Source organism: Psittacula echo (assembly GCF_963264785.1).
Source record: "Psittacula echo genome assembly, chromosome: 14".
NCBI classification, from domain to species: Eukaryota; Metazoa; Chordata; class Aves; order Psittaciformes; family Psittacidae; genus Psittacula; species Psittacula echo.
In genome coordinates this window covers 10151381-10169203 of record NC_137750.1, presented here as the reverse complement: position 1 = coordinate 10169203, position 17823 = coordinate 10151381, and the positions used below count along the sequence as shown (strand labels likewise).

At 51.0% G+C, this 17823-nt stretch overlaps 1 protein-coding gene across 1 annotated transcript in view; it reads left to right on the top strand.

Annotated features, from left to right (window-relative positions):
* Nucleotides 1–17823, top strand: part of MGAT5B (alpha-1,6-mannosylglycoprotein 6-beta-N-acetylglucosaminyltransferase B) — a gene marked incomplete at both ends in the record, with an annotated part of 64467 nt that overhangs the window by 17890 nt on the left and 28754 nt on the right. Inside the window, 4 exons of the mRNA XM_080629548.1 lie at nucleotides 4993–5137; nucleotides 14530–14642; nucleotides 15996–16072; nucleotides 17492–17662. Of these exons, the coding sequence (XP_080485674.1) occupies nucleotides 4993–5137; nucleotides 14530–14642; nucleotides 15996–16072; nucleotides 17492–17662 (506 nt within the window). The remainder of the gene's footprint in view (nucleotides 1–4992; nucleotides 5138–14529; nucleotides 14643–15995; nucleotides 16073–17491; nucleotides 17663–17823) is intronic.

Below are 17823 nucleotides of genomic sequence, written 5' to 3'. Positions count from 1 at the left end.
TTCCCCTTGAGATAATGGGGTCCTTCGGCCAGCCCTGGATCCCAGCCACCCAAGGAGCAGGGTGGTGAGGTCTGGGTCCAGTTCCTTCTTCAAGAAACCTTTCATTGGCCTTTTGAGGGGTGTAAGCAGCCTGGAGTTGTCCTTTAAAGGAGAAAACCAAAGCAAAGCAAATGATGCTTTAGAGTGAAATTAATTCAGCTGGTATTTTCAATGGACATAAGTAATGTCTTACCATCTCTGAGCAAATTCTCTCCTTGTACCAGGGCACTCGGCTGTTAGAAGGCAGCCAGGCAGGGATATGAGTTATGTTTGAGAAGTGGGAGGGGGGAATCAACAACAAATCAGACATGTATGAACAGTGGAGATAGATACATTGTAGAATTGCATTTTAAATGTCAGGGGGATGTTCTCCATACTGGTCTGTGGAGCCTTGGTCTCCCCTGCCCTGGTACAGTTGGTGATGGGCTCACATGGCCTACACCCACTAGGAGGAAAATACAAGGGATGCATTAGACTGAGCAGCAGTGTGCAGCTCAAACACCATATCTACTGCTTGTTTCTCTTCCCCATCTTCTAGTCATGAAGCTGAGCAGAGTGAGAGCCCTCAAGCAGGATGGAGCTGAGCAACTCAGGGATGGGGAGCTGCCCTCAAGGTCTAGCTACACGGGGCAAGGAGGTTGGAATCAGCCCAAGTGGCCAATGGGAACGTGCCCCAAAGTGCTGGGGTTCTGTATCTCCTGGGGGGTTTTAGCTCCATTTGAAAACCTCAGCCTAAGTGTCCATATGACATAAACCCATACGACAGGGTGGCATCCTGCCCGCTCCATCCGTGCTTGTGAAGTGCTGGGTGAGATGGCTCCCAGTGTGAGCCATGAGGGGGGGTGGCTTGGGGAGGGATGCTCAGCACCCTGAATCATGATGCCTGAGCAAGGAAACTCCTTCCCATCTGCTCCTTCTCCTGTGGCACAACCTGGCCTCTGCCAGCACCGCTTCTCATCATCTCCACTGGTGCCAGCAGTGTTGGACTGCCTGCAGGGATTCCCCAAGCCGCGGCCATGCTGGAGATGCTCCATAGAATGAAATCCTGCTTTCTCCGCTCTCTCCACTGCTGCGTAGCTGCCCTGAGGCATCTGGCATTGAACTCCATGCTTGTGTCCAGGTCTGCGCATGCAGCAATACTCACCCGTGCTCTGTCCTGGCTCCCATTCCTGGAGGCTTCAGTGGCAGGGGTTGGGATGCCTGCCTGGAGATGTTTTCATCCGGGAAGGTATTTTAAAGACAAGTGCATCGTTAGAGAATTCCCTTGGGTTTTGACCAAATTTGAGCATATGGGCTCTTGCCTATGCCACTGGTTTCATGAAAAAACCATTTCTTCTTCCTCCAGACATCACCCTTAGGGGATGCTTTCTTTTTTTCCCCTGATTTCATCCAATTACTTAGCTGTATGCTCTTCTGAAGCACCATAAATAATTCTCCTCCCTCTGCTGTGTTTACCAGCATGTCTCATGAAATCCAGTAAGATATGATTGATTGCAATCATTATTTCCTAGTGCTGCTATGAAAACCTCCATCAGGTTCAGTGATTGCCTTTGAAGAGTGGCTGCCACTCAGCGAAACTGTCAGAAACCTGTCCTACTTTAGCAAACTCCAATTAATCTGTTGATCAGTTTTAGTTGGATTTTCTTGCCCATCATTGCTGCTTATCAAAGGTAATGAGAGTATCTTTCCTTTGTGATTAGCAGCTTGCTTGCTATTGAAGAAGGGGTTCGCAGGACTATTCCATGCTCTTGAGTTGGGGTTGGGTTTACCCTGTCTGCCTGCAGTGCTGGTTGCAAGTCTGCTGGGGATCTTTGTCACTGGTTTCAGTGGGGGAAGCTGGCTGGGCTCTTCGCCATCCTCTGGATCCCCATCACACCCCAAAGCAGCCGTTCTCTGGGTGTCCGGGTCTCTGCTGCAGGTTAACAAATTAATCCTGGTTTTAAAAGAGCCACTTCAGCACTTTTTCCCATCCCTTTTGGTTTTAATGAGACGCGGCTTTCCCAGAGATGTAATAATCATTGCCAAAAATGTCAACTCATTCCTGTTATCCCCCTTAAGCTTCTGGAACAACAAAAACAACAGTGGCAAAGACCAGGAGCTGAAAAAGAGAGGTTTTGATGAAGAAGGGCTTCAACTTTATCTCCAAGAGCAAGCGGAGGGCTGGAGGGAGCCGTGCCCTCAACTGCTCTGCTTTCTGGCAGGGTGCTTGGAAAGATAACGCAGGGAAGGCTGAGATTTACTTATTTTATTACTATTTTTTACTTAGGATTGGGGCTGGGTTTTCATTTCTTCATTGGAGAAGGAAAATCTCTGCTCGCTGTTGACAGCAAAGCTCAGAGCTTTGGAAAGCTTTGAAAAGCATCCTGGAATTGCTCAAAACCGACTGGGAAATTGGATGGTGGCAGTGACACGAGGGGAAATCTCAGTGAAGGCAGCGGGAGAGCTGGGGGGAGGGATGTCAGCTGTGGGGCTGGGGCTTGCAGCCTGGATGCAGGGGGAAACTGTTTCGTTCCAAGTGGGAATGTCCTTATCCCTCCTTAGTGATTTGGGAGCAAAGCTGTCTTGTCAGCCATGCTTCCATGGTGAGGACTTGGAACAGGCATCCTTGGCTGGGTTGCCTGGGGTGTGGATGGAGCCCAAGCAGTAGGAAATCTCTATTGCTTGCTCCTCGCCGAGCCTGCGGCAATCCCTGGGGAGCTTTCCCTGGGTGGTAGGGATGCAGTTGAGCACCCCTGGGTGCTCTTCATGGACATCAGCTCACTGCTGCTGCCGGAACCGTGAGCCCTATGTAGCTCTGTGCCTCAGTTTCCTTCATCCCCCTGCCCAAGCAGCATTAGGCTGAATGGGCTTGCAGGACCCATCCGCACAAGACCCCCCAGGTTCATTCTGCAGGGATGAGCTCAGTGCCTGTGTCTGGGTTTTAATCAGGGCCCAGAGCTGTTCCTCTGCCCAGGCTTTTCAAGCAGCCATTTCCATTTCAAATGAGCTGCACCACTAAACAGGCCTTTGTGATTAACCCAATGCAGCCCTGCTACAAACTGGGGCGACAGCCCAGCCCTGAGCAGCAGCGGCAGCAAGCAGCTCTCAGTCCTCTCCATTGCCTTCCCAGGCATGGTCTTGCATCTTCAAGGATGTTCAAAGTATGTTCAAGGCCAGGTTGGACACAGGGGCTTGGAGCAAGCTGCTCTAGTGGAAGGTGTCCCTGCCCGTGGCAGGGGTTGGAGCTGGATGAGCACAAACCAGGCTGAGATTCTATGCTCTTCCTGGAAAACCAGCATGGCCTAATCCCCTCCTCCTCTCCCCTCCCACCCAAACAAGCTGGGATCCAAATCCTTACGCCAGGGGTACCACTCCATCCGTGGAAATGGGGTGGTTGTGGTTTAAGCCCTTCTGGGCAGCTCTAGGGGCTGTATCGGGTCCTTTTCCTGACCTCCAGACTGCCCCAGTGGCACAGGACCATGCAATGGGGAATGCACAGTCTCTTTCTAACTCAAAACCTAAAGCCCCCATATTTGTAGTACTGATGCAGACCCCTCCATAGAGCTGGAGAACCAAGCGCAGCATCTGGAGCTGGAGTTAGTTGTGATTTACTGGGAGAGTGGGGAGGGAGCCGGGGCTGCATCTCTGCAGCAGCGGGAGCTGTCGCCATGAGCCAGTTCCCACCATAGACATACACGTCGCTCTCATCTGGACACCAAAGCCATCTAGAGCTCACACTTTGTGCTGTTTGATGTGCTCAGCAGCTTGAGTTGGCTCCTGTGGTGAGGAGAAGCCTGTGCTGGGGATGACCCTGGCACATGATGCCACTGGGAACAGCCCCACTCCATCGCACAGCCAGGGCTGAGCTGGGTGCAGGGTGCTGGGGGGGATACAGCCACCCTCTGCCTTTGCAGGATCTGTTTTGGTGTCTCTTCGGACATGTGTGACATGCTCCTTATTCCCCATAGCCACCGAGGTGTCCAGCACCACCTGCCCAGCTCCTGCTGCTCCCTCAGTTCAATGTGTGCTGCCTTCTGAAAAGCACACGTGAGTGGAATGGGGGAGATAAGCAAAACGGGAGAAGTTCAGGGGATTATGCACTGATTAAGTTATTACCAGTGTGAAACGAGCAGTGCTGAGATGAAACAGGAGCTTTATTTTCTGTTCTCTGCCTTCAGGCTCGGGGCTCCTGTCACTAAGACCACACATCAAACTGGGAGCCTGCAGCTCGTGCATCCCCTGGCGCTTTCAACGTGGCAGTGGGTCGGTGCTGTGCAAACCCATAGGAAGCAGAGCATTAAATGGGGCTGGGAATTGGGGGCCTTCCCTGCTGGGGGGGGGGTTGCAGAGATGCAATGCTTGAGGCAGGGCTATACCCAGTGCTGAGGCACCCACGCTGTAGCAGATGTGGGCAGTAAAGAAACTCCCTGCAACAGGAAGATCCAGTGCTGCTGGGAGGATGTGCTGGGGGACAACCACCTCTGTGCTTCCCCAGCAGGCTGCTGGCAAAGGCAGGATACTGGGCTAGGTGGGTCCTGGAGAGAGGAAAATGGAAGTTCAATGTGAAAGGCTGGATTTTGTGTTTGAGAATGAAGTTGGTTTCCTGTGAGCACTCAGGGCAGGCTGGATCTGGTGGATACGTCAGGAGTTAATGCTGAAGAGGCAGGGGAGGAAGCTGGATCCAGAGTTGGTTTAACCACTGGTTATCAGGAGCTGCAGCAGCCCAGTGGGATGTGGGCACAGGCAGGGAATAACCCATGCTTGGGCAGGAAGATGGGGCTGTGGGTCTGTTGGCAAAGCAGGGACAGGAGGGCACCAAGATGGTCCATAACCCACCGATCCCATCAGTGGGGCTGGGAGCACAGGACCACGGGCAGCTTTGGGGCTGAAGCTGTGGGGAGTGGGATTTTCTTGGTGTGACAGAGCAGTGCCCAGCCCGTGATGTGTCTCACCTTGCTCTTTGTGTGCCTGCAGTGATGGGTGCGCTGGAGTCCCGAGGGGTGCTGCGGCGGATGAGCGACATGCTGGAGATGCTGATGAAGAGGATGGACATCCTGGCCAGGCTGGAGAATAGCACTGACCTCCACAAAGAGGATGAAGCACGATTCCCTCTGGACAGGTCAGTCAGCCATGCCAATGTCCCATAAAGACCCTGTGGAATGGCCCAGGGGGTTTGCAGGAGCAAAAGAACCCCGATGTGCTCTGAGGTGTTGTGCTGAGATGCTCTGTGGGGACGATGGAGCCCATGGGGCTTGGGCAGAACTTCCACTGTCTTGTTGTTTGCCATGTCTGGAACCCTTTTCTTTTGTGATTTCTGAAGTTACTGTGATTTTGGGGGTTTCCTATAGGACCTCTCCCAGCTACTACTGCTGCAGGGTGTCTACTAGCTACTGGTGTGGAGGGTGTCTGTGGTGGAACTCGAGGTGGGACTCACTGGTGGCTGGAACGGTACCTGGTGCATGGGGTGAACTCTCTGCCATGAGGATGGTTTCTTTGTGCCCATATCCCTTGAGAAGCTGTGGAAGTGGTTGTTTGGAATCCAGGGCTGATCTGTTCAGCCTTGGAGTTGAGCAAGGCTTAGAATAAGCTACAAGCAAACTGTTGGGTCCTGAAGTGCTCGCTTTTGTCCTGATGCATACATCGCATCCATCCGGGCCAGCTTGAGAGCTGCTGTCAGACCTCCCTGTCATGACATGCTGGTTTGCTAAAGAGACGTTTCCCTTTGCTTTGAGAGACTTTAAATATTTATTAATCCTAATGTGGCTGTCATGCCAAGGCCTGCAAAAATGATAGCTAAAGCAACTTGAAGTGATGTGGACTTGTGTCATCCGGAGGGACCTGGACAGGCTTCAGCAGTGGGACAGTGTGAACCTCATGAAGTTCAACAAGGGCAAATGCAAGGTCCTGCACATGGCTTGGGGCAATTCCAAGCACAATCACAGGCTGCGCTAAGAATGAATGGAGCAGCCCTGAAGAGAACTTGGGGGTGTTGAGAAGCTCCCCATGACCTGGCTTCAGTGTGTGTTTAAGCCCAGAACCCCCTGTAGAGAAGAGAAGGCTCCTGAAGGGGAGACCTTAGAGCAGCTCCAGTGCCTAAAGGGGCTGCAGGAAACCTGGAGAGGGGCTTGGGACAAGGGCCTGTAGGGACAGGCCAAGAGGAATGGCTTGAACCTGCCAGAGGGGAGACTGAGATGAGCTCTTAGGCAGAAGCTCTTCCCTGTGAGGGTGCTGAGGCGCTGGCCCAGGGTGCCCAGAGAAGCTGTGGCTGCCCCATCCCTGGCAGTGTTCAAGGCCAGGTTGGACACAGGGGCTTGGAGCAAGCTGCTCTAGTGAAGGTGTCCCTGCGCGTGGCAGGGGTTGGAACTGGATGAGCTTTAAGGTCTCTTCCAACAGAAACCAGTCTGTCTGTGAATGTGGAGGGACAGAGATGAAAAGACCAAGGGGCAGTGCTTGGGGCAACCTTTGCAGTGCAGAAATCAGTGTAGGTTTTGCTCAGGTGGAGTCACAGGTGATGTGCGAGCAGTGGGTGGCAGGGATGTGACATGCAGCAGTTGCGCTGCCCTGTTCCATGTCACCGGAGCTGGAGTGCATCCTGATGGCTCCCACCTCTCATTCCCACCTCTGCCTCCTGCCGTGGCTGCTCTCAGCAGGCGCCGGGGTTCCTGTGCCTCCCTGTTTCCATCATTGCTTCCATTTCTCTCTCTGGCTTTCCTTATGTGGCTCTTCTGCGCCTATGGTGGAAAATAGCGTAAGTGAGCCTGTAATTAAAGGCTGTGCTGTGCCATCCTGCATGCACACGTGAGCTAACTCTGCACAGGCAGCATGGAGTGCATGGTCTTGCCTTTTAAGTAACATCATTTCAACCCATGAAAGAATATAATTTACCTTATGCTGAGGGTTTTGTCGTTTTGAGGCTGGATGGTACCCAAGTATGCAAGGAGGACAGCAGTAACCTGGAGAGGAATGGGCAGGACTGTTATAGCCAGAGACTGGAAGGTGATCATGCGCATTTGATGATTTTCTTGGCCATTCTTATATTGAAAGAACCAGTAATTTCAGGTGATGGTGACTCTGTGCCGCAGCAGATCAGGGAGAAACTTAAACACATTTGTGTGTGCTGGCAGCAGGCACTGCAGATGAGATCTTGTGTTTGAGATCTGCTGTCTGGCTGGTGACTCTAGGGCTGTCATTTGGAAAGATTGCAGAGGATGGGAGCTTATGGATCCAGCACGTCAAAACAGCCTTGGGTTTGTGTATGTGCTGAGATGGGCTTGAGCGGTGAAGGTTGTCTTTATTTTCAGGAAAACAAAACCAGGGACAACAAGTTTATCACCTTTTGCTCCTTATAAATTACCCCTAAAGTGCATTCAAGCCCCTTCACTCGATCCTGCATCAAAACTGACCTGTGTCATCTCCTCATCTAGAGCCTCTGAAGATCACGTTTGGTTGTGGGGCAGAGCAGCTCTAGATAAAGCAAGCATCGTGTGTTCTTGTGGATGGATTTTTGCAGTGATGTTCCATATGAAGCACTGACAGCATCTGCAAGTACTTGTGAAGTGTTTCCCAAGTGTTCCCCTCCTTCTCCAGGAGTGTCTGGGGTCTGTGGTTGGAGGAGATATGTTGGAAGTGTTAGAGCTGTGCTGGGTCTCAGTGGGTTTGAATGGCTCTATCTACTGTCATGTTCCCTCATCTGTAGTGCCCATTCTTGGTTCATCCCAGTCCCTGTCCTCCTTTGTAGGGTGCACGAGACAGTTGGAAGGGCGCAGAGCCAATACACCCCATCTGCTGCCTGGCTCCGGGCTGACCTGCTGCTCTGATGGATGATGCTCTCCAGAGTTGCATGGAGCATCCCAGGGGAGTCAAACAGGAGCTGGTGCAAAACCTGGGCTGAGACCCTGCAGAGTGGGGTGCTGAGGTCCCTGTCTTTTTGGGGGTAACCCCCAGGGACCCCTATGCTGAGGGGGATTGGGCATCACCAACTGCACTGGGACCGAGTGGTGTCTCCTGAACCCAGGTCAGGCCCATTGCAGCAGGGACACCCTTGTGCTGTTCAGTATTTGGAGCTTGGGACTTCACTGAGGGCTTGTTTCCGCCTTCCCTCCCTGTCTGTGTCTCTTTGATCACCAGTGACTGACTTGAAGCTGTCAGCAAGAGATAATACAATTAAAGGGTGCTGATTTCAAAGGGATTTTATTCTTTAAAGCAGCTCTGCTTGGCAAGGCAGCCGCCTTCGTCTCCACTGCTCAGCAGAGCCATGAGCATGGGCTTTGCAATTCCACTTCCACAAAAGTGGATTAATCCTTGTTTTCACGAAGCACTGTCCTGCTTAGCCCTGGATCCCCTACACAATCAGGAGGGCTTGGTTTTGCAGCGACCAGATGAAGAGGAAGGAGGTAAAGGCTTCTGTGAGCTTTATGGAATAGGCCATGAGCACTATCCCTTTCCAGCACTGCTCCAGCCAAGGGCAGGGGTGGCTTTTCCCCTTGAAAGCACAAAGAGGAATTTAAATATAAGGGGTTTAATTAATGACCTGCCTTGGAAAGCCTTCCAGCTTCCAGGCAAGCAGCTTTATGTGGCCAAAAGTTGCTCCAGGATCTTCCTTGCTCTATAGATGCTATCTGATTTAATACTGTATATATGCTTCTATATGTAACCTACCAGCCCCTTGCAAAGCTTTGGATAAAACTCTTGGAAAACCCAAATGTCCAACATCCTCCTTAGAAGAGCTGCCCAGGGGGTCTGTGGGATGTGATGCTGAGGTAAGGGGACACAGGCTGCACCCATAAATCCGCTTGCTGTGCCCCTGAGTGTTGCTGCATCCCTTTTCCAGCCCTCCCTGGGTTTCCTGCTGCCTGCACCCTGTCTGCACTGGGAAGGTAAGTGATGGGTTCCCTAATGGCAGGCAGCAGCCTGCCAGTCAGCTGCAGAAAAATCAATACCACTGTTAATTGAAGGCAACCCTTGCAAGTCGTCAGAGGGGAAGAAAATTAGAAGTACTTATGGAAGCCTCCTGGAGAGCTATTTACTGGGCTAGGAAAACATTAGTTTGCAGTGGAAGTGTTGCTCTCCTGCCGGAAAGGGCTTGGGAGGGAGGGAAGGAATCCAAAGTGGCTGACCCAGCCAGTGCTGGGGCTCAGAGAAGCCCTTTTCCATGAGCTGGGATGTCCCTGCCCACCCCATGCCCACGGGGATGTGGCAGAGGGGAAGGCCGGGGTCTGCAGTGCTGTTATCCCTGGTCATCCCTCATCCCCATGTAGTGGTTAGCTTGCAAAGGGTGTTATTTGCTAACGACTGATTAATCGTCAAGCTTAATTACTGCCAAGGCTCAGTTAATTTCCACACACTTTAAGTATTTGTTCTTGTAATCATTACATGACTCCATATTCCCCCAGTAATTGAAAGTTGCCCAATATGACACTAAATGGGTGATGTTCCTGCATCCTGCCAGCCTGGATCTATTAATTCCTGGATCGTTGCTGTCAGTGAGCTGGCTTTAGTAAAATCACTGCCAGATGCTGCTGTCCCCTGAGATCCAGGTGAGTCCCAAGCAGTCTTGGACCCCTCTGTACATAGTCCCCTTGGCGTGCTGCAGGTATCAGTGAGGGCATCTGCAAGGTGAGGCTGATGATGTCTGTGGTGTGAAAGCTGGAGCAGGCAGAGCCTGTGGGAAAAGTAAGAGCCTTCCTCCCTGGTGCTCTCCTTCCTCACAGGTAGCACAACCCGTCCCATCCTGGCACACATGGTGAGATGTTTCTTGCCAGCTCCTGTAGACATCTCCAGCCCAGTCCTGGATGCTTTCAGGATTAGTACTGGGGGATGAGCACAGAACAGGGGTTCAGTGAGGATCCCTCTGTCTGGGATCCCCACCAAAGTCAGGGAAGGACATGCATGGGGAAAATCATGCTTGGACAGTCAAGATAAGGTGCCTTTCTCTTTAAGGCAGAGCAGAGAAGTGGCTGTGTACCATGAGCAGGGTCCATCCATGCGCTCCCACCTTGCCCAAGGGGCTCTGGGCTCATTGGGAGAGACCAGCAGCTGGAGCAGCAAAAGCCCTGCGCCATCTCCAGGCACCTTTCCCTGCTGGTTTCTGCTCTGCCTTGGGTCTTTGGGTAGAAACCCCCATCTTCAGAGCCAAACGTCAGCACAGACATTGTAATGAGCAAGTTGAAATCCTCTGGTAAACTGCTCTGTGCAAATGTTGCATTTGTTGATGTATTAGCTTCAAAACATCTGCTTTTCTCCATCTGTATTGGCCTTCCCAAAGTCACTGCTTTCACCAGTTAATAGCAAGAAATATCAGATGAGCAAGCAAATATGTTTAGGGCTTGTACTACGGAGACAACGCACAAATAGAAAGAGATTCATCTTTTCATAATGACACTTTTATAAAAGGCAATAAAAATACAGTGCCTTGTAAAGGGATAAACAGGCTGAATGTAAGCTGCTGCTGAGGGGTTGGGGACAAGAGACAAAGTGAGGGGAACCAAATTAATGCATAAAAAAGTAAAGGCAAACTCAACCTCCAGCTATATTATATGGCAAATGATCTGCCAGTGGGGAAAGATACATCTTAATAGCAGTTTTTGAATGAGATGAATACTGTATATGGTGCATTATAAGGCGCAGCGTGATCTGAATTTTAATCAACACGGGGAAATATAAATCTGAAAATAATAAAGAAGAAATCAATATTGATGGTTAGAAGTAAAAGGACTGTATTTGCTGTAGTAAATGGTTTTAAGGTCCCAGGGAAAAAATTGTTCTAGAAAACCCATAGTAATTCACCACAGTTTCAGTGGCTGGCACAGCCCCAGTGCATTTTGGTGGCTTTTATATTGTCACTATAGAAAAGTTGAAAAAGCAACAAGAAAAAAAGGAGGCAAAATAAAGCCCATCGCTGCTCCCTGGGCAGTGGTAGCACTGGAAGCCAGTGCTTTCCACTGGGTTGGAGAAGGCCATGCTGACATCTGAGATCTGATGAAGATGCATGGTGGGATATTCCCCTCCTGGTTAGCTATCACTGAGCAGAATGTGCTGCTTACCTTGTCCTGCTCCGTGTCTCCAGTTACTAAGAACAAGGCATCAAATTCTGATGAGCTGCAGAAAACCTTTTCACTCTTGAGGTTTTGTTTTAAGTGTCTTATTTTGTTGTCCTCTGCCCAGGTGACACATGAGTGCAGGTGATATAACTTCTGCTTCACTTTCTTGTCATCCCTTCAATACGTTAAATGAAATTTGCTGCTCAAGTGATCGCCTTGTTGCCCAGCAGATAAAAACACCGAGGTGGCTGACTTGGTGCTGCCCATGTTAGTGCTAACACTGAGGCCCATTAGTGCTCCCAATGTGGGAGCAGGGCTCTTTATGCATGAAATTTTCAGCCTGGAGAAGAGAAGGCTGCATGGAGACCTCAGAGCAGCTTCCAGTATCTGAAGGGGGGCTATAGGGATGCTGAGGAGGGACTATTCGTTAGGGACTGCAGTGATACAACAAGAGGTAATGGGTTCAAACTTAAACAGAGGAAGTTTAGATTGGATATAAGGAGGAAGTTCTTTACTGTAAGGGTGGTGAGGCACTGGAATGGGATGCCCAAGGAAGTTGTGAATGCTCCATCCCTGATGGTGTTCAAGGCCAGGTTGGACAGAGCCTTGGGTGACATGGTTTAGTGTGGGGTGTCCCTACCCATGGCAGGGGGGTTGGAACTGGATGATCTTAAGGTCCTATCCAACCCTAACTATTCTATAATTCTATGATTCATATTCCTTGCCTGAAGTCCTGGGGACTTGGAGAATCACAGAATCCCAGCCTGGTTTGTGTTGGAAGGGACCTTAAAGCTCATCCAGTTCCAACCCCTGCCACGGGCAGGGACCCCTTCCACTGGAGCAGCTTGCTCCAAGCCCCTGTGTCCAACCTGGCCTTGAACACTGCCAGGGATGGGGCAGCCACAACTAGTGGATCCAAGTTAGAGAACTGGTGTGACAAGTAAGGGTGATGAGCAGGCAGCTGGTGGGAGATTTGAGCCTGGCTCCTTATTTTGGAGAGACGTTTCCCAGTGGGTTTGCATCTTTAATTATTATTATTTAATATATATGAATTAAATTATTAAATAATTTATATTAAATAGTAATTATTATTTAATTATTAAGATACGTGCCAAGAACCACGGTGGGTGTTTTTTGTGTCACTTTGCAGTAACCCTCTGCAATTCAAGCAGAGCCTTGCAGTGGCCATATGATGTAGCTGTCTTGTTTGGGAGAACTGGAAGTGCTGTCTGTGATTATCAGACAGGCATTTTACATCAGAGAGCTCTGAGGGGAAATCTGTGTGTTTGGGGGCAGCTGTGGCTTACAGGAGCTGGGCAAGCTGGCCAAAATGCTGGGCTAGATCCATCACCTGGTGCAAACCTGGCTGTGGCTGGAGTTTTGACAGGGCTTGGGCTGGCTGTGAGGCTGAGCCTGGAAGAAAAGGGCTTATTTAGGATAATGAGCCTGATTTGAGTGTGTTCATGGGTGCCCAGCGCCCTGCTCTGCCTGAGCTGAGGTCTGGAGAGCACCAGAGAGCAGATGGGGACCCAGGCTGCTGTTGACTTTTGAGATTCACCTCATTACTTGGCTGTCAGGGAGCAGGTTTGGATCCAGCTGAGAATTAGGATAGCTTCTGGAAGGAGAATTGGGCTGTGGGCTAATCAGGGTGCTCTGAAATGCAGGAGAAGGGCTGCTGCGGGTATCCTCTGTCCTTGCCATGAAGGATGCAGAAACCTGAGGATCATCACCACACCAACATCCCTCTCCTGTTGTTCAGCCAGGAGGTTGGGCTCACTGGCTCCAGATTCACTGCATCCTTGTGACATTTGCTCCTGAGCTGCCCATCCCAGCCATACCCTGGTTACTGAGTGCCTGTGCATCGCCTGCATGGTCTCATGGCTCTTGCTGGTGCAAAAGGCTTGCAGGAATGGGAGTTATGAGCTGTCCAAGCTGTGCAGCCCTTAGACCAGGAGCTTTCTATCTTCTCGGAGCTGTGCTGTCAAGCAGAGCTTGTCACAGGTCATTTTTGTGCCTGTATTTTTCCATGGCCTCTTGAGCAACCTCCCCGCTGCAGCGGTTACAGTGGCTGGCAGGGTACCTGGGGTTTATTCTCTGCAAAGGTTGAAAGTTACTTGGGGGCAATGATGTCCTCTGCATTTAGTTATTATTTCTTAGAAGCCAAAGATCTGTGGCTCTCTGTGGAGGTATGCAGGCTGAATATTGATGGCCATAAATCACGCCAGGAGGAAAAATGTGGGCTGCTCGCTGCTAGCGAATGGACTTTAAATCAACAACCGAAGCAGTATCGGTTCATAAACCATGGGGGCTTTTTAGCCTTGAGGACAGAGGGATTTTAAATCCCAGCCTCCAGGTTCACTGATCTGCTGGAGAACAAGCGTAAAACTTCACCGGGATGGACCTGACATCAGCACATATTTTTTGTGCCCAGAGTACTCCAGGTAGCCCTTTTGGATTTGCTCACTGCGTATGACATTTCCTTGTATTATAATGATCCCAGCAGCAGCAGGAGGAAAAAACTTATGACCCAGATGCTGCAGAAGGGATATTATTTACTGCTATAACAGCACTCGTTGGGACGTAGTGGTTGTTTGTGATGGAAATGGCAGGCAAGATGCTGGAGGTGGAGAGCCTGCGCCTTATCGGGGCACTGCTGCGGATGGATTGAGTTCTCTTGCCCTTTTGTATATTACACCAGGTTTTAATTGACACCGGCTTCTTTCCAGTGCTCAGTGTGTTATGTAGATGAGTTTAATGGTGCTGTTTACCCAGGCCGGTATTGATTGCAGGCTTGAATTCAATAGATGGCATATGCAGCGATTCAGACTGGGGGAATCTGATCTCAAGCCTTAGTGGAAGGTGCCTGTGGGCTTTGCTGGGGCAGCAACATCCGGCTCATGCAGTGTTGGTGATGCTTATCCTGACACTTTGCCTCTTGCCAGGAGACCTGGGAATGCTCTTGCCTAAACCTTTGGTGGATGGGCTGAAGCCATCCATGTGTCCTGTGTGTTTTGCATCTCTCTGCAATCTGCTCCAGGCAACCAAGCTTTCTCAGCCCCCCTCCAGTTTTGCTTTCCTTTCTCTGTGTTATTTTGTCCCTCCCCTGTTTTTCCCAGCACGGCTTCCACGGCAGAGGATTTTCAAACCCAGCACATCCGAAATAAGGAGAACAATTTTTTCCAGCCTATTTAACATTTCCCCATGTCAGACACACAGATGTACCCGTGTTTATCAGCACACTGTGAAAAAAAGGCAGAACACTGACTTGCACAGGTTTTAAATCAAACCTTTTGGAAGGCAAAGAGTTCTCCGGCCAGTACGTGCTGGACCAGGCATTCCCATGTTGCATCCTGGAGCCAAGTTCAACCAGTTGACAGCTCCCAAGGGCAGCAAGTTTGCTATAAGCATCCCTGGGTGTCACCAGTGGGAGACATCAAGTTTTTTGAGGGTTAATTTGGTTTTGTTTCCCCAGGTTCCAGCCAGCAGCTGGCCTGATGGAGAGGATCCAAGCTATAGCTCAGAACGTCTCAGACATCGCAGTAAAAGTAGATCAGATTCTCCGGAACAGCCTCCTGAATGGGAAAGGTGAGTGTCCCTGGGGGTCCCTGTGCCCCAAGCCTCCTGCATGTTATGCAGTTGCGATAGGAAGATCCAGCCAAGCCTACCATGAAAAGTTTGGCAGCAGCACAGGGGTGTGGATGCTGATCTGAGGTTACTCATTCATCCCAGTCTGCAGGACTAAGGAGGGCACCTGAAGCCCTTTTGCAGAGCTCCTAGGGCTGTTTGTGTCCGGCTCTGTGTGATGCAGCACATGGGCACACCATCTTCCTGAGGGAGAGGAGGTCCAGAGCGTGGTCTGAGCTTCCTCAGAGGTTTCCAGGACTCTCACCTTGCTGTTAGAGCCAGGAGGGCTGGAAAACCTGGAGGCTGCACAGCGAACCCCTCTCCGTGGTCTCTGACAGCGGTAGTCTTCTCCTATGGGTGGTGCCTCGATTGATCGGGAGGACTTCAGAGCAGGGGAGATCAACCTGCAGAGGGAAAAGACCTGGGGCACTCCTGCCTGCAAGGGGCAGGAATGGTGACAAAGCTGAATTGCTGTCAGAAGGAGATGCTACAGGATTAAATGCAGAGTTAAAGAGGAGGAGCAGTGCCAGCAGAAACACTTGGACAGAAAAATGCGGTGGTTTGGATCCAAAGCCAGGGGCTGGGATCCAGCACCAGGAGAGATGTTCCCATCCCACTCTGGCAGTGCTGGCAGAGCACCTGGGGTTTCCAGATGTTTCTCTGCATGGCTTCATGGTTCCCAGGCTTTGGGCTGGCATCCCAAGTAGAAAATGATGCCTTTGCCTCTTCTACCTTGTGCTTTTCCAGTCATAGGCAAAGGCTTATAGGAAGGGTGGTGTCTTTTGATAATCCAATCAGAGGAAGAAAAGATTCTATTGCCTTTTTAGCCTTTTCTATGCCTTATTCCAGGGCTGACCCTAGGGCTGAGTGTTCTCTCAACAGCTCAGCAGGACAATTCTTATTGCAAGTTTACAGTGCGAAGGCTGCCAAGTGCTTCCTTAGATACTGCAGCCTGTTCAAGGGTGATTAACAGGAGCATGGAGAGCTGGGACCTGGGGTCTAGATCTGTCTGGGAGGAGCAGAGAAGTGTTATAGAGAGACCTGCTGAGATTTAGGAAAGGGGAATGTGCTGTTGGCATTGAAGTAGGGCTGGGGGGGGTTCCTCTGTGTCCTCCCTGACCGTGGGGAAGATGCTTCATATCTTGGTGTCCTGCTCCATCAAGTGGGATGGGGCTGTTTGCCTGCCCAGCTGTGACGCCTGTGAATGTGCTCTGGGGCTGGCAGCCCCATCCCATCCCCTGCCATCCCATCCCAGCATTTGTAGCTGTTCTGCTGGCACATCCCGGCTCTCCCCACACCCAAATTTTCTTTCAGCAGTGGCGGAAGGCAGGAGGGACCAGTGCGAGGTGCCCAGGGACCCCAAGTACCCTGACTGCGCTGGGAAAGTGGAGGTGAGTTGGGATCCCCAGTCTGGGAGAGGGTCTTGGGCTGGGGTGGAAGCTGCTGGGAAGGGCAGAAAGCAACAATCACAGGGGTTAAACTGGGAAGGTCTGAGGGGGATGCTATGGGGAAGAAAACTGCTTTAAAACAGGAAAGGTGCAGACCATTGCAGGAGCAGAGGCAAAAATGTGGATAGCAAAGCATGGCTGTGCTGCAAGGAGAAAACATAAGGGAGATGTCCAGGCTCCTCTAGGAGCTTTTGCTGTGTGAGTGTAACTGTTTCCCATCAATCATAAGGCATATACCTTTAGTTCAAGTGCATGAAGCACTGAAATCACAGTGCCTAGGGGTGCACAGGCAGCAGCAGAATCAGCCCTGTGACACCACCTCTGCCTGCAGCTCTCCTTGTGTGTAGTTTCTATGTTTAGTGACAGAAGCACAGTGAAGAGAAAGCACTGTCACATCATTGTTAAATATCTGGAGCCTTAGCCAGTGTCTGCGGAATAATCTGTGCATCAAACAGAAGAGCATCTTGTTAAGGTGGCCAGGACCTCCATCTCAAACAGGATGTCCTGCCTGACCCAGCCTGCTCTTTACACCTGAATGCATCCTGGCATTTGGCCTGGAGCATGATTGCTTCGTCAGAGAGCATATTTATATGAACTAATTAAAAACACCTCCCTCTTCCATCCCCTTTCCAGTCTCCTGCTTCAATCTCAGGCTGAGTCTCCCTGAAAAGATGTGCATTAAAATGACACGGGGGGGGTTGTATTTTCCTCTTCCCCTGGTACTGGGCATCCTTTCCTTCCCCAATTTGAGTAAATTCTGAAGGTAATTTGATTATGGAAGGCTGAATTCGATCTCCTGTCCAGGTGATTGCTGCGTTTTACATATTGGGCACAGCGACCTGTCTCCTGAGTAGATTTGTTTTTGTAGTTGAATTAGGAAGCGGCTGGCAAGAGTTGTTGTGGGGGATGATAAATCACTGCTCTGGTCACTGGTTATTCCTCTTCATGTGAAATCATCCTTGGGGACCAGGGGTGGATCTGTCTGTTGCCCTGCTATACCCAGGGTGTTGAGATCAGCAGCTCAGCTCGCTCCCCAGTGAAGCTATCGAGGAGAAAACCCTGTGGTGTATTATTTCCAAAGGATTAATGGCTGTGTCCCAGGGGAAGGCTCATGTTGGTGCTGGAAGCAGTGCTAGAAACCTCAGCAAAGCCTCCTGGCTCTTCCTCTCCCCATGTGCCCTGGAGGCATTGGACGGGCAGACATCAGCATCACTGGTGCTGGGTGTGCGCTGGTTTGCAGCCCTTTCCCACTCTCTGCCCTTCATTTCTAGCCCCCAGCTAGGGAAAGGTGATGGAGAATAGAGGTTGCCCATAGCAGGGCTGTGGAAGGATGAGCCCCATGTGTTTCTTTGCCCCTTGCAGTGGATGAGGGCCAGGTGGACCTCTGACCCCTGCTATGCGTTTTTTGGCGTGGATGGCACCGAGTGCTCATTCCTCATCTACCTCAGCGAAGTCGAATGGTTCTGCCCTCCCCTGCCCTGGCGAAACCGGACGGCGGCTCCTCCTTCACCCCCACCACAGCCCCGTGTGCAGGTAAGGTGGGGACAGCCTGGTCCTGCTGGTCCCTGGGGCTGGGGGAGATGCTGGCTTCAGGGATGCTGAACATAAGAGTTCACAGAGCCAGCAGGGCTGTGATGGCTCATGTGGGGTTTCACAGAATCCCAGTATGGTTTGGGTTGGAAGGGACCTTGAAG